At 44.2% G+C, this 25246-nt stretch overlaps 1 protein-coding gene across 2 annotated transcripts; it reads right to left on the minus strand.

The window, feature by feature from the left end:
• Positions 1-1586: 1586 nt before the first annotated feature.
• TPST1 (tyrosylprotein sulfotransferase 1) lies at positions 1587-24746 on the minus strand. 2 transcript variants are annotated; one of them, XM_055002059.1, is made up of 7 exons: positions 24663-24746; positions 13447-14395; positions 10069-10267; positions 7293-7343; positions 6175-6232; positions 4583-4631; positions 1587-3361 (listed from the first exon to the last, which is right to left on the minus strand). In XM_055002059.1, the coding sequence occupies exons 2-6, from the start codon at positions 14289-14291 to the stop codon at positions 4627-4629; spliced, it is 1158 nt and encodes a 385-aa protein (XP_054858034.1). In that variant the 5' UTR covers positions 14292-14395; positions 24663-24746; the 3' UTR covers positions 1587-3361; positions 4583-4626. The 2 variants fall into 2 exon arrangements, with proteins under 2 accessions (XP_054858034.1, XP_054858035.1); XM_055002060.1 differs by lacking the exon at positions 6175-6232.
• Between the last annotated feature and the right edge of the window lie 500 nt (positions 24747-25246).

Below are 25246 nucleotides of genomic sequence, written 5' to 3' on the forward strand. Positions count from 1 at the left end.
CTAAAGCTGGAGAGAAGGGTAGGCAAGTGCACGATCAGCTCAGAAGCCATTACAGAAACACAAGGCCCATTTCTTATTTGTATTGCCCAGCCATTCCCTCCCCCCTACCCGATTATGCCGAGAAGTGACCAGAAAACATATGCAGATTTTAAATAAAATTAATGCAATCTAAACATTTACAAAACAGTACTTCATCCTGACACTAGAGGTAGCCCTGTGCTTTGTTTTCCCAGTGCACTCTTTGGCATTCTGTTCCCTTTTTAGACTTTAGCAGTTGAACACATGGAATATTTGAAGAACAGAAGATTCCTGCTGGACCAGATCAAAAGATCAATTCATCTGCTTACCACAGTAGCCATCCAGATGCCTTTGGGAAGCCTGCAAGCCAGGGCACAAGGGTTTTTTTTTCTTCTTAGCCTCCAGCAAGTGGTATTTAGAGGTATACTGTCCCTGAACCTAGAGGCTCCATTTATTTATCATAGCGAATAGCCAATGCTGGAGCTTTCTTCCACCATGAATTGAGTCCCCCTTTCAAAATCATTGAAACAAATGCCCATCTTGTTGAAGTGTGTTAACTTAGTTATACGTTGCACAAAATGGTATGTCAAATAATCAGAAATGAGATATTCTAAATCACACCTTCCTGTCTGGAGTGTAGAGGCTGCACACTTAATTTGGAGATAATTTCTCCACACTTTCTTCACAATTTCTGTGTGGGTATGTAACCGGACTGGGAAAAAACCCACAAAACAATGGTGGAGTGAAAAGAAACAGAAGTTGCATTTCTCTTAACTGGTCGTATGTACCCTGCCTGTCACACAGCTAAAACGGAGCCTACATGCCATTCCATTCTACAGCCACCTTGTGAGGATTGGGCCAGAAGATGGTTCCAGGTACACAATAGTTACAAGAGGGTAGCCATGTTGGTCTGTAGTAGAAAGGCAAGATTTGAGTCCAGGAGCACCTTAAAGACCAACAAGATTTCCAGGGTATAAGCTTTTGAGAGTCAAAGCTCCCTTTGTCAAGTATCAGAGGAAGGGAGCTTTGACTTTGTTGGTCTTTAAGGTGCTACTGGAATCATACCTACCTGGCACAAAAGCCTCATGGCTGAGCAGGGATTTAATCTAAACATTGGCATACTAAAGAGGAAGCAACAAATAATTCCAAAGTAGACAAGCAGTGCTTGACAACAGTGCCCTGTATCATGAACTTTCAATATTAGAATTTCTGGAACTCTTAATAGATGTGCAAAAGAGGGAATATAGGTGCAGTTTTTCTAAGCTCAGCATAACTATGACAATACATCCCTATAGCCAGAGGAAGATCTAAAAGCCCAATAATCCAGAGAGATTCAAGTACAGGGATATGTCACAGAGGATCTCAGCAGGGTAGGGCATCTGCCATGTCCCAGAAGCTAGCACTGTGGGAGTCACCCCAAAATCTGAAACCAGCTACACTTCCCCTTCCCATATTGATCATCACCCTCTATTTCAGGTAACATTTTGAAGTTTTCATCAAACAATCCTAGCCGCGCCACATTCCCGACTCCTTTCCTTCACTGGGCCCGTCATTCAAACTAAAAAGCATTCACATTTAAAGCCTTTATTTTGAAAAATAAAATACAAAAGGTTGTCAGATTGTAAACATAACAAGTCATTTCTCATCATCTCAAAAATCATTCCTCTTTTATCTTTAAATAATTAAGAGCCAGGACATTTTCACACATCAATAAAAGGCGGGGGAGGAGAACAGGCACAAATATCCTGCTCCGTAACATTTTCAAAAAATCACTCCAGTTAGGAAAAACAATAAACATGTTAATCTGCTGAATGAGCCATGAATGAGAAAAGATGCTGCAAAATGCAAGACCCAAGCACTCAGTGCTATACCACTACAGGTCTTTGCTGGATCCAGTCCATACCTGCATCCCCTCACTTGTCCAATGCACAATCACTGCTGCTAATATCTACTACTGGTGGAATCCACGGCTGCTTCCACCTGGCGAGGATTCTCTGCACAGCTCTTGATGCTGCTGCACTGGCAGTGGCAATGGAGCATCCACATGGAGGTTTTCCCCACACTTTCCTTGCCTAAGCCTTCTACGGCTGCTATTTTCCTCTCTGGCAGCAGAGGGCTTTTTTGGCCTTTTAAAAAAATTGGAAATAGCTGGATTGTTGCAATAGATCATTAGAATGTTATAGCAGTGTACTAGTTCCCAACTTCTTCTTTTTTTAAGTCCCTAGCACATTCAATTGCGGAGATATAACGTAAAATGTTTCACTTGTACCTTTCCCCTTATGCCTCCGGAATGAAAGGGGCTAGGGACTTGCTTTTTTTAACAAAAGAGGAAGATTGAAACTAGTACATTGATGTAATAGATGGTTACAGTGCTGTAGTAATCTAATTAATTTTCAATTTTTTTTAAAAAAGGCCCTCTAGTGTGGCAGGGAAATAGCGATGACAGAGACCAAGATGAGGAAAATGGTACCCGTAACCTGGACAAGCTTTCATCTTCCTTTCCACAAGCTCTCTCTCCCAAAAGATCATACCAAATCAAAGTGGTGGAAAGCACAATAGTAGGATGAATAGAGGACGAATGCTTCTCAAAACAACGCTGCCATAAAGAAGCCAAGGAGAAGCAAAACATCCATTAAAAAACAGACCAGGCTTCCCTTCTTCCTTCATCTGGTGATAACTGCTAAGCATGGGCTTGGCAAGGGTGCACCCAGATAACCTCACACGCAAGCAATGTAACTACATGTTCGGATCTGTGGGTAAGGGTCAAATATCTTGCAGCAGGAGCAGATAAACCTTTGTGAAAATTTGTACATTTGAAATCTCAAATCAGTGTTGAAAATTTAACAACAGGAAAGAGGGGCAGAACAGTTATCCCTAGCACAGCCAGAATATTATCTGTTCTGTTGTTTAAAAAAAAAAACAGTGGTGAGTTTGAGGGGGAAAACTGTGCTGGATTTCCAACTTCAGGTTATGAAGAAATGTACTTTGAGCATAATCCTCCAGCAACATCTCCTGGGCGAGAAGCATAGGAGCTGTGCCACATCAGGTTCCCTTGCTTGCTTCGATGGGGTTTGTTCAGGAGGAATTTGTTACTGGATCGTTGTTCCTTCCTGGGTCCTGGAAGCAATCAGTCAAAATATCTCCAGGGATCAATGTGGCTTCTCTGGAGGAAGTGGTGCAAGGACTGAGCAGCAGGGATTTACAAGTGCTCAACAAAAAGTTTTTTTTTTTTAAAGAAGACCACAGTATGGAACAGGAAAGTATTCCGGGTGATGCAAGAAGCCCACCATGTTCTTCACAGATCTCACTACAGCTCTTTGCTTCAATAAAGCAGCCAAGAATCCTAACCAAACAAAGAAGGGAGAAAAAGGTAAGTACCATTCAAGAGTAGCCAGAAGGTAAAAGAGCTAAACAGAAAGAGAAACAGAGCAATCAGCGCTTACACATTTTTGTGCTACTGATGTGGTGGTAACTTAGGAATCGTGATTTATGAAAATGGGGGTCGGGGGCTGACTCGTCCTGCATGTGATCTGATGCCTGAGACAGAACTGGATCAGATTTTTTAAAAATCCATCTCATATTGCATTTTGATCAACCAAACATCTGATCAACTACATCCAATTCAACAGGTTGGCAACTGTCCTGGAAACACAAGGCACTGAAAGCATGTCTTCATCCACATGAGCTGTGCGCACACAAGGAGTTTGCCTCATGGGTCTCATCTGTTTGTTTCCCATTTTTTTTCCTTTAAAAGAACCCCACATCCACCTTGCCTCTTGGTACAGGCACCTCAGACCAAGTTAATCCATTAATTCGGTACATTGATCTGGTATCATCTCATCTGACCACTTACCAAGATTCCAAGCAGAAAAATTTATTTGAAGCCTTTCTTCCAAGCAACTGAGAGAGCCTCCCCAACAGCCCTGCGCAAGCTCCATTCAAGAGGAGGTGCCAGCAATCTAACCTGAAATCTTCTATGTACTGATGCTCTACCACAGAGCTGTGGCAGCCCTCCCAAAGGTGCTTGTCCCAAGAGAAACACCGGACTGGCACCACCTACCCCAGAGAATCCCAGCTTTCAAATTCCTAATCCTTGTTGACACTACTACCATTGTGTCTGCTTTTGCATTTATGCGCAGGAGTGAGGGTGTCCTGAGGCAACTCTCATTCATTGCATCATGCTTGAACTTCCAAGCAGATCGCACAATTCCAGTTTATTTCAGTCGTGAAATTTGATGGTGTCAAAGCAATTTCAGCACTTTGCTGAAATGTCGCAATTTCAGTAATTTGCAGATTAAAATATATCTTGGTCTGGTGCTCATGAGGTTGAACAAAGTCCAACTGGACTCTGGCCAAAACAAAAGGTACCTTTTGACCACATTCCTACTGGCAAGAGAGAAGGATTATCTTTTGCGGATTCAGCCAGATAATAGTTTGCAGAAATGTTCAGAAGAAATGTTCAATCGAAAGGAGTACAAGCAAGTGCACACCCCTCGAAGCTACCATTAATATAGCATAGTAACAAAGCACACACGATGAAAGATGGGACGTTTCATGTTCTTACCATATGTGTATGTAAATTCTCACCATCTCTTCTATTTCACAGCATCACTCTACAATAGGGAACAAAAAAAATGCTTTTTTCAAAACATAAAACTCACTGTCCATAAAATAAGTTCCTTTCCATTTCGAAACAGAAGGGGAAGTTGCGAACAGAGGCTTAGTATGAGACACACTGAGCTAAAATTCAACATTTCAGCCCTCACATTTCAGTTCTCACATTTTCAATCAAAAGAGGGTTTCTAGTACTCTTAGCTGTAGATAAATGCGTGGGCAGCACCTGGAAAAGCAACAGACCCCAACCAAGTGCTACGTAGAACTTCTGCTGGTTGGTGGGCAGCACTTGTCACCACCCCCAAGACCATTACTCCCCGGCCTCTATCTTTGCACACACCTACCCATGTCCATCCTTTCTCCCAATATTTGCCCCCAAAGGCCATCTTTTTAAAATATCCAAGTTCTTGAATCAGGGCAGGTGACATAAATTGGGGCTGTAAGGTTTGATCAATAAATCTACCAAACAAAATTTTCACTGATTGATCAGTGGGTATGAGTTTTAATTAATTTCAATAAAGAATTCATTCCCGCCCCCCCCCCCGCCCCCCAATTTAGCTAGAGAGAATGGTTCAGGTACAGCTCCTATAAGGGTGAATGTTTTTAAAAAGAAAACGGCCTTGGCTTCCCAAACTTGGATTGCTTAACTGCAAGTTTTCTCAAACTCCCTTGAACATCTCTAAAACGATGTTGAGGTTTTGATAATAATGCAAGCTCATTTACTAGAATTAAGAATTGTCTTGCTGAGTCTCATCTGTGGTCTACCTAAACCACTATTCTGTTTCTATCTAAGGTCAGCCAGATAGCTCTGGGTAGCCATCAAGCAAGGTGTAAAGTTTACATGACTTTCCTCTATTTTCCTCTCGTCATCATAAGTACACTGCCTCTGACCATGGAGGTTCTGTCCCCCTCTCTTCAGAGAAATTGGCTATCTGATGGGTTGGATCCAAACTAAATTTCCATCAGCTGAATAGAACATTCCTGCCTCCACCCTCCCTCTGATCACCATGAAATGAGGCTTCTGGGGGATAGAGGACCTCAAAAAATGGCAAGGGAGAAGCCCATTGCCCCATCTGTTTTTTAAAAAATGGTAAGAATTTTCACACTGGATCAGATTTTAAAAATCCATCTCACTTTGCATTTTTATCAACCAGACAGCCAATCAACTACATCCAATTCAACTGGCTGACAACTCTCCCGGAAACACAAGGCGTCGAAAGCACGTCTTGATCCGCATGAACTGTGTGTGCACAAACTTTGGAGCCAAGCAATACGACACGGGCAGCAGTGCACCAAGCTGAACAGATACAGGACTGTTGCAGGCTCAGGTTAGCTCAGCGCAACCAGCCAAGCCACAAACCCAGGCTTCCCAAAGCATTTTTAAAAGAAAAAGAACAGGAAAAGACGCTGACCCTCCACATGTTAAGAGAGTGCATGGACGGACACACACACAAAAGAGGTTGTAAGAAGGAGCTCAGGTGCCTGCAGCCAAAAGGGGTTTGTGTGGGAAAAGTGTGACAGACACCAGACAAGCTACTCTACTTGAGGAGCTCCTCCATTTTATCTTGACACGGGACCTCCTTTCTACTCTCCTCTTGGGCTGCAACAAAAAAAACCATTTCTCAGTGTGCACAAAAGCAACTCTTCAATGGGATCATGTGGAGTTTTTTTTTTCTTGAAGTAATATCCTTCAAGGTCAAATACTTCCATGTTTGCAGTGGCATGGGAGATGCTCTCCCCCACAATAAGTCTCTTCTCACACAAACATCTGTGGAGCCATAAAGTGGGAGCGCTTACAACATGGATTTCCCCCAACACTGGAAGTGTCCTTCTTTAACAAATCTTTGGCCCCACCATGTTGATGTTACAGAGCAATTTTTGAAAACTGATTCTCAGGTGCATCAGGGACTAATTTAGTTCAAGGCTGAGGCAGGAAGAGGGTTTTCAGCCTCCCCACAATGCTATTTTTCCAACCTCAACCAAGTCCATGGAGCTGCTATTTGCCCCATGGAAAATGGTGCTGGGAAAGGGAGGCTTAACCAGGGCTTTTTTTCAGCTGGAACGCGGTGGAACGGAGTTCCGGCACCTCTTGAAAATGGTCACATGGCTGGTGGCCCCGCCCCCTGATCTCCAGACAGAGGGGAGTTTAGATTGCCCTCCACGCCACTGGCACAGAGGGCAATCTAAACTCCCCTCTATGTGGAGATCAGGGGGTGGGGCCACAAGCCATGTAACCATTTTCGCCAAGGGCAATTTAAACTTTAAAAAACTCCCCCCTTGTTCCAGCTGACCCAAAGTGACATCACTGTACAATCCTGGGAGTGTGCACACACTTTGCGCACGTGTATGTGGTATCAGGGGCACTACTTTCTGCCAACCCACTGAGTTCCACCACCTCTTTTCTCAGAAAAAAAGCCCTGGGCTTAACCCCTCCCTCTCTGCACACCATCATCCAAATTAGGCTTTGATGCCTCTGAGAATCAAGTTTCAAAAACTGTTGGGAGCTTCAAATCCAGATCACATACCTGGATTGGCAGGAATTTAGGTGCACCTGACAACATTAGCATCCTCCCTAGGAATGTGTCAGTTGCATCACAGAAGTGACTGGCAATTACCAAAATGACTGTAACACAGCCAGAGTATAAGCATTCCACTCTTACCTGTGGCATTTCTTTAAGGAAGTCAGGAAGTTGGAATTCTCCTTTATAAACCTGAAGGTGGGAGAGAGGAAGAAAAGCAAGACTGTAGACAGAAGTGAGGTTGACATATTTATTCCCTCTATTTTTCAGATGCTTTTCAATATAAAACACTCAAGGTAACTTACAAATTTTGAACAGATTTAGGGTAGGGGGAGAGAAAAGAAGTATCAACAGCAAAATGGTCACACATCAAGCTGGTCCCTGAGACCACTTTGGGAGGCTTCGCCACCAAGACAAGGACCATCTTGGGGGGTATGGGAACATAAAACCCTGTCACAATCATTCAAAACTGGAAAAAAACTTTCAGAATTTATTTTTACGTCTTTGCTCTCCAACTGAATTTAAACAATGAGGACGACAGAACACTTCAATGAGGACAGAAGTTGTACAATGTGAGCGCCGCATCAAGAGCCTGTTTCTACTGAAGCTGAAGCGTGATGTTTTTATCTATATTCTACCCAGCCTGTGTAGGGCAATGATCTCCAATGTGGCACCTACGGGCTCCATGGCACCCACTTCATTTCCCCCCCAAAGTATGTCTTCCCCAAAGTGAAGAGTCAATTCTGGCTTTCCTCCACCAAACTGGAGCTGAGGCTCTTCCGAAGATCTCCAGAGGTATCACCTTTGCATCTGCAGGCAGCAACTTTTCAGAAACAGCTGCCTGCATCATAGGACATGTCTTGGCTAGAAATCTGCCAACATTGTGTGTTCATTTTTATGAATAATCTAGTCTATACCAAGACAGCCAGCATGGCGTGGTTGGAGTGTCAGACTAGCATCTGAGAGAACTGCAGTCAGACCCACATTCTGCCATGGAGGCTTGCCGACTGACCAACCCACTAGCTCTCCCTATCCTACCTTGCAGGGCTGTTGTGAGGAAAGGAGAGAGAGAGATGTTGTAAAGCTGTTTTGGCTTTCCATTAGGAAAAGCAGGGTATAAATATTTAAACCTATCAACCTATAATTCCCAGTGTGTTGTAAAACAAGGGTGCACAAGTGGTGTTTTTTCAAAGAGGTATATACACTTTCAATCTAATGATCTCCAAGGCAGTGGAAAAACAGATTCAGACCAATATAGTGATCTTCTCGTCATGCCTGCAGTCTTAGGCAATTGGAATCTGGACGAGAGCCACTTTCCAGCAAGGGGGACAGAGGCATCTCCCCACAGTTGATGGTTCTGTGGAGCGAAATGGGTCTTTCTGAACAGACAGTGCTCATCTCAGAGGGGAAGGCTCTTAAAGTGGTCTGCTGGCCCCTTTTAAGTTGAATGCGTAAAGCTTGCTAGGATTCCCATAAAGAACTAGGGGAAACTTTGGTCTGATCCAGCGAATATCTTCTTACAGTTTAAGCCTGATCACAGACTCAGCGTAACTTAATTATGGGAAGACAGTGCAAGATTCTCATCCACTCTGGAACAAGGCCAGCTTGTATTATCTGGGATCTGGCACATAGATTCCATTGTATCTGGGATCCTGTTGGGACGTTTCTGTAAGAGAAATCACTCCCCGCACCATTCCTGGCAAATGAGGTGCTCTGCAATCATCTTAACCCTTTTTCAAATTCTTAGCTCACACCTGCTGTTTTGTGTTTCCCACTGGCAACAGTCAGGCTGTATGCCCCTAGAACAGAGATCTATCTTGGTTATGGTGCTCTGGAGAGTGCCACATACACCAGACAGCTTGAAATAAATAAAGCATCTAAATGTCCAAACTAATCTAAATGTCCAAACAAGAGTCAGTTTGGTGTAGTGGTTAAGAGTGGTGGGACTCTAATCTGGAGAACCGGGTTTGATTTCCCCACCCCTCCACTTGAAGCCAGCTGGGTGACCTTGGGTCAGTCACAGCTTCTAGGAGTTCTCTCAGCCCCACCCACCTCATAGGGTGATTGTTGTCGATAATAACGACATACTTTGGCGTAATGACATACTTTGTAAACCACTCTGAGTGGGTGTTAAGTCATCCTGAGGGGCGGTATATAAATTGAATGTTATTAACGTCTGATTTCCAGGGGGAACGCGCCAGAACACCGTTCTGGCAGTTCCAACGGTCAGGTGGCCCACCTGACTTTTGGACATTTTGGGCCATTTAGGCCTCGATTGGGGCTGAAACAGCCCGGATCAGGGCTGAAACAGCCCGGATCGAGTCGGTACTGGGCGGGCCAAATGGGTGGGCCGAAACGACCAGTACTGACCCAGTCCTGGCCGTTTTGGCCCTGATACAGGCCCAAACGGGTCCAAAACGGCCATTTGGGGCCCATTTCCGCTGGGATCGGAGCCAGAACGGCTGGGTCGGTGCCGGATGGGGGAACCCTCCCCCACCCTTGGCTTGGTCTGTGCTGTTTTGGCAATTTGGGGCCCGTTTCGGCTGGGGTCAGGGCCAAAACCACCAGGATTGGGTCAGTGCCTGGCAGGGGATCCCTCCCCTGCCCGGCACCACCCCGATCTGGGCCATTTTGGGTCCAGTCCTGGCCAAAATGTGTCCAAAATGGCCATTTTGAACCATTTGGGGCCCGTTTCGGCCTGGTTTGGGGCCAAAACGGCCCTGATCAGGCCACTGCCGGGTGGGGGAACACTCCCCTGTCTGGCAGCAGCCGAATCCCATCCATTTCGGTCCGATCAAGAGGTGTGGCATATGCTAATGATTTATGCTAATGAGTTCCTGCTGCTCTTTTTCTACGAAATGACCGCTGGTTATTAATATTATTATTATTATACTAAGGAGCTCTCTTTTTTTTTTACCCTTCTGGTGTTTTCAAGAACTTTCTGATCTGGTTTCCCATAATTGGGTGGGTTGGCATAGGGATCGTAGCCGAGTTTTCCTAGCATTGGTGCAATGACAGGCATGTCCTGAAGAACATCAGATGGGATCTTCCCCACCCACTTCGACAAGGCTTCCACGTTGACCGGCTTGATGACTTGGTCTGTGGATCTTTCAACTCTGGAAAAAAAGAAACAGAAAACTGAATTAAAATCTTAACAGAAAACGGCAGTTGCTGCTGAAACCCTATTACCTAGTATAGAGACAGAGATGGAAGACCACCTTGATCTTGCTGCAAAAGAAAGAGATATTTGGTCATCAAGAAATTGAGAAGACATTCAAGAGCAGATGGGGAACTTTTCTGGGACTACATGAAAATGAAACAGCAGAAAATTACATCACACTCAATGAAATCCTAAGCAGAGTTACTCCAGTCTAAGCCCACTGAAATCTGGAGAAACTCTGCCTAGGATTTCACCGAGTCTCATTCCTTCTATTTTTACTGCTATCCTTCTTCAAAATTCTTCTGTGTGCTCACTTCTAGATCTAAGTGGGTTACTGGGGAACTAGATGTGCGTATTTTTAAAGAGTTGGGTACCTTGGACACAGCTTAGGTTCCCTGCACAACACAACAGCTGTGGGGAATGTCTTTTTAAAAATAAAAGATAGCCCAGTTGGACTTGGAATATGGCCACGGGGAGAGAAAGAATACTATACATGGAGTAGGAAAAATAGGGAAATAACCCCCCAGGCTTGTTTCGGAGTAGGAAAATGGATTGAAGAGGGAGGGGGGAGGAAGGAGCCCTTCTTCCCACCAGGGGAGCGTTCTAAGCCCATTTGAACTGACTTTTTATTTTTTTAACAACCATTCTTCACAGCTGCTATGCTGCTGCGGAAAGCTATAGTACTATTACTGACCTGTTAAGAAAACAATAAAAAGCTGAATACAAACCATAATAGAAAAAAATCTTTGTAAAGGACTCCCCCCCCCCCCGCCCAAGTGAATTTATCTGTATGGAACCAGTGAGTGCTGCTTAAACAAGAAACATATCTGATTCTGTAGGGTTCATCAAAATAATGGCTGAGCTAAATACTGTAGGGTTTATCAAAATACTGCAGAGCTAAAAATAAATGAAATAAAACATGCAGACCACACTTAACATTTCGACTGCTGTTCTATTTTAATGTTGGTTTTTATAATGTGTTTTTTTGTTCAAACTGTTAGCCACCTTGGCAGTTCTTATTCGGCAGAAAGGCAGGATATATAAATTTGTAAATAAATAAATGCGTACCTCCTGGTAGGCCAATTAGTGATAAATCTGATTGCTCAAGAAAAACAAATCCCAGGAGTTGTTTACATAATTCCTTGCATCACATAGTCAAGCTATGTAGTCACAGTCAAGCCTGGCCTACTTTGCAGGGTTGTTGCAAGAGGAAATGTGGATTAACATCCCGTACACACATACTCCACCTTGAATCTCCTGCAGAAAGGGCAAGCCAGATTGCAGAAGCTCAGCTTCTCAAAAGCCTTCTCTGCCTCTCTGCTGCAAAAAGGGGGTCTTTTTCATGAAAAAAAAGCTGCAGAGAAAACCCACATGGAACATTCTTCCCTATATTGTTCAAAACCGTGGGCTCTGCTGACAGTAAGAAACCTGGGCCAAAGCCTCACTGGGGGAACGACATTTTTTGTGGGCTGCGGCAGGCAGACAGCTGTTTCCAGTTAAGGAGGGGGCAAACACTACAGTGCCTCAAACTCTAGTTATGGCTTGGCCCCATGCTCCAACGCTTCCCTCCCGACAGCCACGCTGGCAGTGACTTTGAGCCACAGACAGTCTCGTGCTTCTCTGCACCCCTTGCCAAGCCTTGCTAACAACCTCCCTTTGGATGCTGTCAGGTTAGGTTATAACCAAACCGTTGCAAGGAGATAGAGAAGGGAAGAAGAAAGAGAAAGCTCTTGACCCAAAGTACTTCACAGACCACAGTGTTGTTATGCAACAGAACGATAACCGAGGATATGCATTCGCCAAGGCCATTGAGATCGGCTCCATTTCTCAAACCCAAACACTGGCAGATTTCCTTGTAAGCATCCTGAGTTTTTAAAAAGTTTTGCTTTTAACAGGGTCGTAAGAGAGCGAGCAATCAACCCAATGGAATGAGGAGGAGGAAAAGGAGCAGGCCCCGTCTTCCTGCTTGGATCTTGTCCCATTGCCTCACGTAGCACAGCTGGCATACAGAACCGCTGAAGTCAGCGAAAGGCTATCAACCCTTTCAGGAGACAGGCAAGTCTGGAGCAGAGCCGTGACTGAACCAGAATCGCCACGATTGGAACCAAGTTACCAAGTAGGAACAAAAAAAAGCAGCTTTGGAGTTTAACTGAACTCTTCTCCGGGTTGGATATTAAGTGTCCACCCCCCCCCAAAAAAAAACAGCAGGAAGAAGAGAAAAAGGGAACAGAAGGGGCAGACTCATAATGCAATCCTAAGAAGAGTTTAACTCTATTTAAGATTGCACCGTCTGTTAGATTAGACCATGCTTGATGCGGAAGGAAAAAATCTCCAGTCGTATGATGTGGTGGGGCAAAAGAGCAACAGATACGCCACCTTTTTAAAAAGGAACAGATCTCTCCATCACACAGCCAGCAGCTATTCAGATTGGTCTCTAACCTAGCAAAAGCTAGCAGTTATTTGGATCTCTCTCTCTCTCTCTCTCTAATAGATCTATCAATGCAAGTTTTAATCAAAAATTAATTAGCCGAAGCAACATGATATGAGAATGGGGGGCTTTTATAAGTGATTATGATAAATCGTATTCCAAAATTTGTGATAACATACAATTTTTAAACACTAAAGCAGCATTTCTGAAACTACACACACACACACTTTTTTCTGGATTAAAACTGAAGGTACTCTTCACTCCTACACCAAAAGAGGAAGAACAGCCCACAAAACAGTCCATCTTTTGAGTTTCTGCATGATTCACCTAACACCAACTCATGGAGAGACACAACAGGCCACAATTTAGGACAGGTAATTCCATTACCTCAGCATTGGACATGACTGAGCAACCTAACCCCTACCAATATGGAGATGCAGTAGAATTAGCCAACTGTAATGGAGGCTACTAGAAAGAACGAAAAGGCCAGAGCTGTGTGCATACAGAGATGCAGAAGGCAGCCTCCTCAATTAATTTGGATTCATTAGAGGAGGCTTAAATTTCTTAATTGCTTGCTGTTTGGGAGTTCCTCTAGCTGACTAATTGGGGATGTCAATCCATTGCACCATACTGACTATCATGAGGACAGCTTACGAATTCCCTTTCGGTGCAGACGACACACACACACACACAAGACGTCTACTCACTTGGAAAGAGACACACCACCAGCTTTCCCGATCATCTCTTCATGATGCAAAACAGCTGAATTCCATGGGATGTGGAGGAACTTCAACAGAGTTCTCATCCACCGCTCTGGGTGCAAGACAAGCTGTTCATAATAAACCATCATGCAGCGGTCCAATCCAGCCTCCACACACTGGTTGTACATGGTCTCGATAGCCCGATTCCACTTAGTCAAGCAGTCTCTGTAACTGTTGAGGTCAAACCCAGCAATGGTGACCTTCCTAGAGATCATGGAGTGGACGGAAGCTCGGCCGTCTCGTATCATCAAAATGAATTTGGCATTGGGGAAAATTCGAGCGAGATAAGTTAAGGACTTGAGAGCAAAAGGATCTTTGTTACACAGGTAAGGAGCCGGCTCCCCGTGCTTTACAATAATTTCCAGCAAGAAGGCCTGCATGGCCGAGTCTAAAACCTCATCCGTGACACCTGCTTCATCAAGCCGGATCTTCTCCTTGCTCGACCGAGCCCACATCTGTTTGACTGCCAGGATCCGAGGGATCACCCTGGTTTCTTCTCCACAGCGGATGTCCGGATGGGCGTCCAGCATCGCCCGCATCAAGGTGGTGCCGCTTCGGGGCACCCCACCAATAAATATTAAAGGCATGTCTTTGTGATAAGCAAAGGTAGCGTTTTCTTTCGAAGTAAGGCCAGATTGGGACGTGGCCCTCAAATGCTCCAGCTGAGCCGGCTGGCTTCGTTCCTCGATACGATGATGGCATTCCATCGCATGTTGCCCCAAATAGAAGACAGTCACTGAGCTGATGACCAAACATGCCAGCAACAAATTTTGCTTGAGTTTTCCAATCATTTTTTGGTTAAGTTACTGTCTCACAAGCCAAAAAACAAATCACCCTGTCCGTATCGGCTTGGGTGCTTCATGCCATAAATCTCCTGGTCCAGGAAGATCCAGACCTGTTGGAGGAGAGGGAAGAAAATTAAGTCACATCTGAGCTATTACAAATTAGCTTATCTGCCCCGAAGTAACAAAACAGCCAGGCATTGAAATGACAGGATTCTTAGGCTGGTCAATACCCTGACCTGGATATCCCAGGTGAACCAGATCTCATCAGATCTCAGAAGCTAAGCAGGGTTGGCCTTGGTTAGTTAATTGGATGGGAGACCTCTAATGAAGACCAGGGTTGCAGAGGCAGGCAACGCAAACCACCTCTGTAAGTCTCTTGACTTGAAAACTCCACCAGGGGTCACCGTAAGTCAGTTATGACTTGAGGGCAGTCTCCACCACAAGCTGATCAATACCATATTATTACAATTTATGTACTTATTTAGTACTTATTCTGTCTTTCCTCTAAAGAGTTCAGCGTGGTATACATCATTCACCCCTCTTCCTTGTTATCTTCACAATGACCCTGTGAGGTAGGCTAGCTCAAATCTGCATGACTGGCCCAAGGTCACCAAGAGAGCTTCATTGCAGAGTGGGAATTGAACCAGGCCTCCCAGATCCATGACATACCATAACCACTACCCCAAGTTCGAGCATTCGGAAACCACTGACAACATGAGCTGTGGCTGTACTAATCACATGGCTTTGATTTGAACCAGGCAAAGATAATGACCCATTAAGAGACTCACCACCCAAATCCAGACTCACATTTAGATGCTCATTTGTCATGGGGGGCATAGGAAGGAGGCGGCAGGCAATCAGGATGCCATGTTAGCTAAATGGAGCCTCCTTATTCAGAGGCAGTGCACCTCTGGACACCAGCTGCTAGAGGCAAACAGCAAGGGTGGGCTGTTGCCTTCCTGCCCTGCTTATGGGCTTCCTGGGATGCACTTGGTAGGCAGCTTCTAGAAACTAGAAGCTGGAGCAGATGTCTTACCCAGGCATGTCTTCTTATACTGTGCTAAAGGTATTAAGAATTCAGCAATCAGAAAGCTTTCCTCCTTATTTTAATTCAATTTCTTTTGCTTATTTTACACAATGGTTGTCAAATCTACATCCAAGAAGCTAGAGCTTCCACCTCTGTGCCCAGTTAGTCAGCTTTCCTTGAGGCAGTTGTCTGGCATCGTGTGGGTGCTCCGGATCTCTCACGAGTTCTTCTGTTTAAAGGTCCTAACAGATCTCAAAACACCCAGTTATCCCAGCCTCTTCACACACGATCCATGAGAGATCAAACAAAGAATCGGTACAGAATCTGACACGCTAACAGTTCTGCCTGCCAAGCAGAGCAATGCCGTAAGAGTAAGGACTGGGAAAAGAAACAGCCCTCCGCAACAAGTTACAAAACATTCTGCCATCTCTAAATGGACGTTTTCAAAATGATAGCGACAACCCAAAATGATGTTAACCAAAAGACCAAAGTGAGAACAAAACCTACAACTGCAAGACAATGCATATCAGTAGAGTAAAAAAAGTAAAGCAAAATTCCAATAACCAACCCTTCATTTTCAGCTAAAACATTATATTCTGTTGTGGTTTAGGGCTAGAACCAAGACAAAATAGAGCATGCCAATGCAGTGTTCTTTATCTGGAGTATTGCCAGAGGACACGGCACCCCTAGCCAGGTCTCCGACTTACTGGCAACAACCACAAATTAAAAATGTAAAGGCTGAATCTACCTACACTATCAAAATACAATGAATTATCTAATTTCCTGGGCTGCTTCACAACTGTCCCGACAGCCCTCAGATGAACTTACCTAAAAAGTCGGGATGAGACCCAACTTTAACACAGTAGCTTCACTGCAGCTTCTCTGATGCCAGATATACTTGGAAATGTATTGATGGGTGTAGGTCAAATTCCATTTCCTTTCCTATCGGGCATCAGAAGGTGTGCGTGCCTGGATAGAGTGTGACACAAAGCTTGTGGGCAGGGGTTGTTTAGCAACACAGGTGACTTGAGAGCTGTTCCCTAAGAGTGAATCATCGTTTCTCAGGCCTCCATCATCCAGCAAAGCAAGGGTACAATCGCAAGATAACACTCCTAAAGACACGCACACTGCAGCAGAATGACGCTGCTCAAGGCAAGACTGGCCATTGTTCGCTATAAAATGCAGGGCTCCCCACTCACAGTTCATTATCTTTGCTATTCTGTTAGCGCAGTGCTCACGCCGCCTGACCACACACTTTGCACGAAGTGGAGTCAATTGGCAGGCATCAGGCCAAAAGACCAATTTCCAAAAATGGAGGTCAACAATGAAATGAAATCTCTCTCTCTCTCACACACACACACTCCAACAGGGAAAACACCGCCAATCTGTCCTCAGGGGAATGGATGTCTCAACCCAGAGCTGTAATTGTTTATACTGTTTAGAGAAAGAATCTCAACTGAATTTTAAAGCAAACATAAACGTTACAATGCTGGGTCAAAAGGCCCGCCTAGTCCTGATTTGCACTTCCAGCATCAGACAGCTGGATCCCTATGGATGTCCACAGGCAGCCCACAAAAGCAATGCGGTCGCTATTGGATTTTAAGCACAGTGCAAGCATTTGATCTTCCCAAAACACTTCCTCAGGTGGAAGGGAAAAAATAACCAAGCCTTTTACTTGCCCTGATGTTTGTCCCTGGGTAGGCGAAGGTATGTTGCCTCCATACATGGAGGTTCCACTCAGCTAGCACTCATTAACAGACCCACAGCCTCTATTTTTTAATCTTCTGAACAGAAGAGCGAAGAGCAGAACTCGTGATCTGGGAGGAGTGGGATTGTAAGCCCTGTTCCCTTGGGTTCCAGGAGCTCAGAAAAGTCCCATGAACATTATGGTCTCCACACAGGGATGCCGCCCCTTTCCCGTACTTCCAGCTTCTCTCTGGGTAGTAACTGCTACCGCCTATAAATCTGAAAGAGTATCTCCTGCTAGACAGATCTGTACATCCGGCATTCTGTGTCTGTGCTGCCATTTAAAGGCTGGGTCTAGTTGCCGCAACTCCCACTTCGCTATCTGGGAGGTCGCTGGTTCAAATCTCACCTCTGGCATGACCTCACAAGGCACGCCACTTGCTCCTGACTTCTAGCCCAGGGGTAATATGAGAGTTAATTATACTGGCCTCCCCTGCAGAGCTGGTGTAAGGATCACAAGGTAACGCACGCAAGGCACTTGAAACACTGCAAGTTCTGTATAAATGCTAATCCGTATTTTATCCTTTACATGATGTCATAGCAATAAAATCTGTTGTGCAGGCACGATTATAGCCATTATAGGGATCTCCTTAGCTGTAGTACTCCCCAGGTGCTTGTCTGGGGTGCAGAGATACGGGGGGGGGGGGGCTCAGCCCCTTCCCAATATAATTTATTCCATTTGCAATGGTGTGGGGAGAAATTAAAAACATATTCTCTGCCAACTCTGATTTTGTATGTGTCATTAACTATTCTGTTGCTCGAGCGGTGCAGCTGGATTTGTTCTCTAATTTGCCCCAATGCACAAAATGCATTAACTGGTTTCCAAATCGCCCAGAAATTGCTTTAATAGATTTTCTCTGTTGCCAGTTTCTTACCCTGTTGTGCACTGTGCCTCTGCAATGCTGTTCATTCATTAGAGAGGCATCTATGATTTTTTTTTAACACACAGTCTCTCTGTGACAAAAGCCGTTTATATCTGCAGTTGCACAGTTTTATTTTTAAATATCTGAGGCTAAGCCAAAGCAACAAAATTGGAACAATAGTTTGGTAGATTCTAAACTTTCAGGAAAAGAGGTGCATAATTAAACTCATGCTATTTGCTGTCAGAAGATCCAGTGATAGCCACTCACTGTGATGGCTGTATAGACTGGACCAGTGGTCCCCAACGTAGTACCCGCCACATGTGCTGTCTGGTGCACACTTCCTTCTTTCCCAAAGCAATGAGCTAATCCTGGCTTTCCTCCATCTTTTTGGAACAGCAGGTGCTTCCACGAGTTCTTTCTGCTGGGAGTATCCATACAGAAATGCTATTTCCATCACTGGGCACTTAGCTTAGAACCTCCTAGTATCTGTTGATTGAATTCAGCCCACAAAGCTGCCATTTGGTGGTGGCACCCACTCAAGGTTTTCAAAATTCCACAAGTACCCACAGTCCCAACCAAGTCTGGGACCCCCGTATTAGACACATGACAGAGTAGAAGTCAATTAAAAGCTATCAGTTGGATGGTCAGAAGCAATCTTCCTCAGAGCACCAGAGCAAGAGGACAAGCAACAGAACAAGAACGAAGGAGAAAACACAGTCAAGCTGTCGCAAAAGAGAGACATTTTTATCTCCCTGAATCTTAAAGACCAAGGCTTACTCAGAAAGATAATTTTGCTTGGTCACCTAGGGCGAACCTTTCAAGGGCACTAAGCACGGTAATGTTTCTAACCTATAAATGTTCAGCTCCCTCCCTTCCCCTTTAATTTTTAGGCCACCAGTGGACCAAAATATAACTAACACAGAGATTTTTTTTTTAAATGACAATTTTGGCATCCTAAGAACACCTTCCTGGAAGTAAGTCCCATTGAACAGACCCAATTAGGATTCTGAGTAGACCTGACTTAGCATGGCACTGTAAGTTTACTAGTCTTTAAAGCACAAGGTTCTTGGGGAGTTTTGTTGACAAGCATGAAATGGCTTTCCCTCTGGGATAAGGGACAGGCCAAGGGTTATTTGAGAAGCTGTCCACTCAGGGAGGGCCCAACTCCATGAAGTGAAACTGATGCAACTACGTATCTGATGCCAGTAATAATCACTAGTCAGGACTCAGGCCCTATTTTGTGCACCCCCTCTTCAGAGCTGAGATGGGAATGAGAGATCGCCTCTATTTTGGTGCTCCATCTATGGAACACTTTCCCTGGGCATCAAAATTAATGCCCTTCCAGGACAAAGGCTGGGCTTGTTTGTTTGATGGGGAACTATCAGATTGCAGGCTGTTTTGTTTAAACATTGTTATGGGTCTCTAGGGGTTACTATTCCACTGCTTTTTGGCATATTTTCACCTGCTATTTTAATTATTTTTGATGTTGTTCAATGCAGCAGTTAATATTTAGTACAATTTTTTATTGCCGCCTGCTATTTGTTTTTGGTGTTTACATTCTCTCGCTGTATTTTATTTAGGAAAATATTGTGGAGGCACAGCACATAAACATTTTAAATGAATATCCAGTTAAGCTGACGGGCAAGCTTTTTAGTTCTTCTTTCAGGCAACAGGGAAAAATAGCAAAACCTTAGGCATATCATGAAGACACTAGATTATATACGACTAGGGTAATTTTTGTTACCAATAGGCTGTTTATAAAATATAACAGAACTACAATCACGCTGGAATTCTTTATTGTAAACTAAACCATTCATTGCCTTTCTAGAACTGAGATTTACCTCATGTTAAAACAAGTTTCTAGTTCTGGTGCCCATGAAAACAAGCCCTATAACAGCTCAGAAACTGCAATAAAGATTTGTACTGGCAGGGCATCCATGTGCTAGTTACCTCACCTCTCTCTACAACTAAGTGAAACAAACTTAGTTGTACAGAGCTGAAAATATGCAGATTTGTCTTGATTGGCATACCTTTTACACACACCCAATTTTCCTTTCAGCAGAACGTGGAGTACCCTCAAGGCATTTTAATTCCTGTTGCTGAGACTACGCACCCTTACCTACGCCCTGAGCAACAGCTAAGAAACACACAGCTGTTTTGCTGGAAGCTACAAAGTTAAGACCACATTTTACTATTTATTTCTGTGTTATAAAACTCTTTTTGCCACAGGAGAAACTTGAATATTCTGGAGCTAGCCCAGGTTTTTTAACCCAGTATTTTTCTATCCAGCATCCCTTGACAATCTCTATTCCACTCAATAACTGTGTCAACAAAGTTGTACCAAACTCAGGAGGAAGAACCTCAAGTACACGCCCCCACTGGAAAGACAAATTCCTAGCCAAGAAACTAATTTTAAAAAATAGAAACCATTTCACTGTATGGCTCCTGGATTTCCATTTTTTCCCCCTACAGCAGCAGAGTAAGTATCTTCACAGTGTAAAAATATAGCTAGACGGTTATTAAGGCAAAAAGATTTGGGTTGTATAGAACTGTGCAACAAAATTGGGCAACAGTTCATTTCTGGCATAGACTGGCATCAAGTGGGGGAGCAGAACCCCAAAATATATCCCAGCCCATTAATAACCCTCTGGGTTCAACAGCAGTTGAATCTTGCCCTTTTAAAAAATATTTTTTCTACCGGTTGATTTAATTGTTGTTTTTATAATTAACATTTTTTTATTTGTTTAAAAACATGTATATGCCACCTTTCCATCTAGGGTCCCCAAGGCAGCGAAGGACAGTTAAATAAAACATAAAAATCACATTTTAATAACAACAACAACAACAACAACAACAACTGCGTTTATATATCAATGCTTACATAAATGCAATAGAATGTACAGGCATAAACAAGCTCACACAAACAACCAGAGAGGTAGGCCAATAAGATATTCCACTGTTACAGGGAAATCTGGACCTCTCCAAAAAAGCTAAACTGGAGTTTCTTTTATCTGATAAAGATGCAAAGATCACGTATCAAGTAGCCAGATTTTGTATGGCGATATTTAGGATAAGAAAATCTTATGATATCTACATGCAAATCTGATTTTAAACTGTTTTAAAACTTTTAATCTAAAATATGTAATGTTTCAAATATGTGTTTATGGTCTAAGGACCATAATAACAATAAACAACAAACAAGCAAAGCCAATAAGAGTTTACTAGAGTATGCCAATTGAGACAAAAAAAATTTCACCCATTGGCAAAAGACGAGGACAGAGGGAGGCAGCCGAATCTCCCTAGAAGAGTTCCAAAGTTTCAGCGCCAGGACTGAGAAAGCCCTTTTCAGGTCGTCGCCACTCGTCTAGTCTCATTTGGCGAGGACACCTAAAGCAAGGCATGGTTGGGCTTCCTCGTTCTTGACGTCACGTGTGTTTTTTGTTTGAATTATTTTATACTATTTTAAACATTCTCCATTTAAATGGTTCACAATGGTGTTTTACATGTTTTAATGTTCGCCACCTTAGGGAAGCCGTTTGGATAGAAAGATGGCATACAAATGTTTTAACTAGACAAATAAATAGGTTTAGACTAGAGTAACTCTGTGCGGGACTGCGCTGTGTTGCTGAAACCTTCTGAAAGTTATGTGTCTTCCCCCACAACTGCAACCTGCCCAGTTCTCAAACATGGTATTATTTTACCATCCAGGTGAATTTCATTATAACAGACTAGAGGGTTTCAATTCATTCTGCAGCAAGCAACAGCTCTCAGAGAACAGTTTCAATGGATTAAGAAGAACTTCTCTATTCAGAACCAGAACCGAAAGCCATCCATTGCTCATCATACAATACATGTTGAGAATTAACTCCTACCATCAAAAAAAAAAAGTTCATTTCATCACCTTCCACCCTATATTTGAATAAACAATTTAGACCATGGGCCAATTTTTTTTTAAATGGGAGAGATTCATCAAGCACTGCCTGAGGATTCCCACAGGCCGCAAATTGTTCTGGGCATCCTTCCATAACAAGCTTAAACGGGTTTTAACAGACATCCTCTTCCCCTCCCGCCCTCTCCGGGGAATTGTAGTTCACCACTGTTTGGGCGGGGGGGGGGGAGGAATCCTCAGCTGCCATCTCAAACTACAGTTCCCACAATTCTTTAGGAGACGCCATGACAGTTTATCCAGGTTCAAATAGATAAGTCCAATACGTACATTTCTTTTCATTCCACAGGGGTAGCCGTGGTGGTCTGTGGTAGGAAAAACAAAGAGGAATCCAGGTGCACCTTAAAAACGAACGAAGGAGCTACAGGATTCTGGTTTAATTTTACATTCCCTTTAAGTCTCTGCAAAACTCCCAGACTCCCAGTTGCCGAGACCAAGGAAGATGGATAAACTGCAGCAAAGGATTCCATGGACGTATCCAGCAATCTAAGGGTGGATTAAGGACACTGGCATACAGGATATGCCTATTAGATTTTTACCCTGCCCTTCTTCCAAAGAACTCAGAGCGGCCGACATGCTTCTCCCCTCCTCCACTTAATTTTCACAACAACCCTGGGAGGCAGGGAGGTGAAGCTGAGGCTTCCAAAATCATCCAGTCAACTTCATGGGTGAGTGAGAGGAATTTAAATCCAGGTCTCTCTGGTATGAGACCAACACTCTAACCACTATACTATACGGTAGAAGTTCTCAGCGACATCAAGGGGAGAAAACTACAGAAGCAAGGGGATCCTCAAATATTCAGGAGGCACTGAAGAATTTCTGGAAAGAAACCATGCTACAATTTGACACGGATGTGATAATCTCAGCGACTAGTATTTACTTGGCTTGGCAGAGAACATGAGGGGGTTAATCAGTAATGGTCACCGAGGGCAACCGAAGGCATTTAGGATTGTTTCTTCATTCAATACATGATTATCATTGAACTCCCTACACCAAGATGTATTGATAGCCAGAAGCTTGGCAGAGAACACGAGGCGGTTAATCAGTGATGGTCACCAAGGGCAACTGAAGGCATTTAGGATTGTTTCTTCACCACACAACACATGATTATCATTGAATTCACCATCCCAAGATGTGATGATAGCCAGAAGTTTCAATGGTTTTAAAAAGGGAGTAAACAGATCCAGGGACGAGAAAAGGTCAATCTACAACCATTAATGGAACTTCCATGAGCAGTGGCAGTTGTGCCTCTGAATGCCAGTTTTGGGGAGGGAAGAGACACTGACCTCCATGTGTGGCTTGTAGGCTGGGGCAATCTAGCTGGTCACACTGTGAAGTAGGACTCTGGACTGGATGGTTCTTTGGACTGATCCAGTAAGTCTTTGCTTATGATCTTTGAAGTATGTGCAGTCCATAGGGGGGCACCAAGCAGACAGCAAAGGATACTAGGGATGGGAAGGGTTAAAATTGCCACTGGACCAGATTTCTCCTGGCTGTGACCAAAAATTCATTCTCCTCCTTTGCTGGGTGATCAGGAAAAAAAGGATGTACACCTAGACAATAATTCAAGTCTTCAATGTTTTCACTGCTACACCCCAGCAAGGGAGCATAAATCTGTTCTACAGAGACAGACACACAAAACCTGTGCACACAATCCTCCCACCCCAACACAAAGTCCACTGTTCACAAGGCAAAGCTCTCTGACAGAGGTTCCTTGTCAGTAGAGTTCTTGCGGCCTTTTTTAAAAAATGAAAAAAGCACTCAGCACAGCACTGGAAGCTTTTTATCCTTAGATCCTTTTTGGATTTTTCTTAAATATACATTTATTTAAAATATTTGTAGATCACCTCTCCACCAAAGCATTCAATGCAGTTAACAATATTTTAAAAAAGCAAATACAGCCTAAGCATTAAGACAAATAAGAAGCCTCACAATTACGAAAAGATACCAAATTTCCCAAACTGGTCAGTCAGCACAACAACCAAAGATCAACTAACACTGCAATCCTATGCAGAACCAGAGGAGTTGGCCATGTTAGTCTGCAGTTGCAAAATAGTAAAAAATCCAGGAGCACCTTTAAAACTAACCAACTTTATTGAGGCATAAGCTTTCGAGAACCACAGCTCTCTTCGTCAGATGCATCTGGTTCTCGAAATCTTATGCCTCAATAAAGTTGGTTAGTCTTAAAGGTGCTCCTGGACTTTATCCTACGCAGAGTTACTCCAGTCTAAACCCACTGAAGTCACCCCAAGCATCTCTATCCCTTCTATGGCTAGCAAGGACATGCATTTTTGAAAAAACCGTGCAAACACAATTCCTTGTAGCTAATGAAAAACACCGAGGGGAGGATCCCAGCCTTACTTAATTTGGGGGGAAAAACTGTTAGGAATTAATTACGAGCCTTTCATCATCCACCATTTCCTGCTTTGACATGTTCCCCCTAGAACGGGAAGAATTCTTTGCAAGCTCTGGGGAGCTGAGCTCCAACACTCTCCCCCTTTTTGTTTTGCAGAACTCACGGTTTATGGAAAGCAGCACGCGCGTTACAGACTCATCCACGCACACGTGCATTGCAATCCAGGGCAGACTGGCAACAAACTGGCACCCTCCCTGATCACTGGGGCCAGATCCCAAATATTGCACAGGACTGCACTGCAATTGGGTTGCCTTTTTTCCCCCTCCTGATTTGACGATTTGGGAAGAGAAGAAAGATGAAGGATCTGGCTGCTGCGGGCTGCTGGGATCTATCCCAATGCGGGGAAGGGGGCTGTGGGCTGCAAGCGGGCCCTGCTCACCTGCTGGGGGCCTCCACGCGGGCCCCATTGCCGACCGGCCACATCCCCATCCCCGGCTCAGCTTCGCCAGGCTCCTAGTCCGCTCTGTCCGCACAGGCGCTGCCATGGAAATCACAAAGACGCTTTGATTGGCCGATGTGTCGCGGCGCCCCATTGGCCCAGCCGGTCTGATTGGCAGAGGGGGGGCGGGTTCTCCCTCTCCAGAGGCGCACATCTGGAGCCGGCCGCCCAGCTGGAAGGGAACACCTGGAAGGATGGGGTGCGCGCCCAGGGAAACAGCTGCACTGGGAAGGAGGGGGGAGTTGCAAGCATAGGACGCTTCCATATTCCTGATGGGGAATTAAGCTCGATATTTAAAATTATAATTAATATTCGGATGATGTGCAGGGCAACCCTTGTGCGTGTTTAGGCAGAAGGAACTTACGGCTGGGGCTTGTTCTCCCCCAAAGTGCAGAGAACTGCAGCCTTGGTTAAATGGGTTACGAGCATTTTTGTCAAAACGTCCGGGTTGCCAACCTCCAGGTGGGGCCTGGAGCACTTCTGGATTTACAAATGATCTCCAGGCCACAAAGATCAGTCCACTG

This window comes from Eublepharis macularius, chromosome 17 (genome assembly GCF_028583425.1).
Source record: "Eublepharis macularius isolate TG4126 chromosome 17, MPM_Emac_v1.0, whole genome shotgun sequence".
Classification (NCBI taxonomy): domain Eukaryota; kingdom Metazoa; phylum Chordata; class Lepidosauria; order Squamata; family Eublepharidae; genus Eublepharis; species Eublepharis macularius.

Coding starts and splice junctions, on each gene's coding strand:
- TPST1 (XM_055002059.1), bottom strand. CDS start 14,291: ATGATTGGAAAACTCAAGCAAAATTTGTTGCTGGCATGTTTGGTCATC. Junction 10,268..13,446: donor GGTGGTGTGTCTCTTTCCAA/GTGAGTAGACGT, acceptor CTTTTTTTCCAG/AGTTGAAAGATCCACAGACC. Junction 6,233..7,292: donor TCCTTAAAGAAATGCCACAG/GTAAGAGTGGAA, acceptor TTTTTGTTGCAG/CCCAAGAGGAGAGTAGAAAG.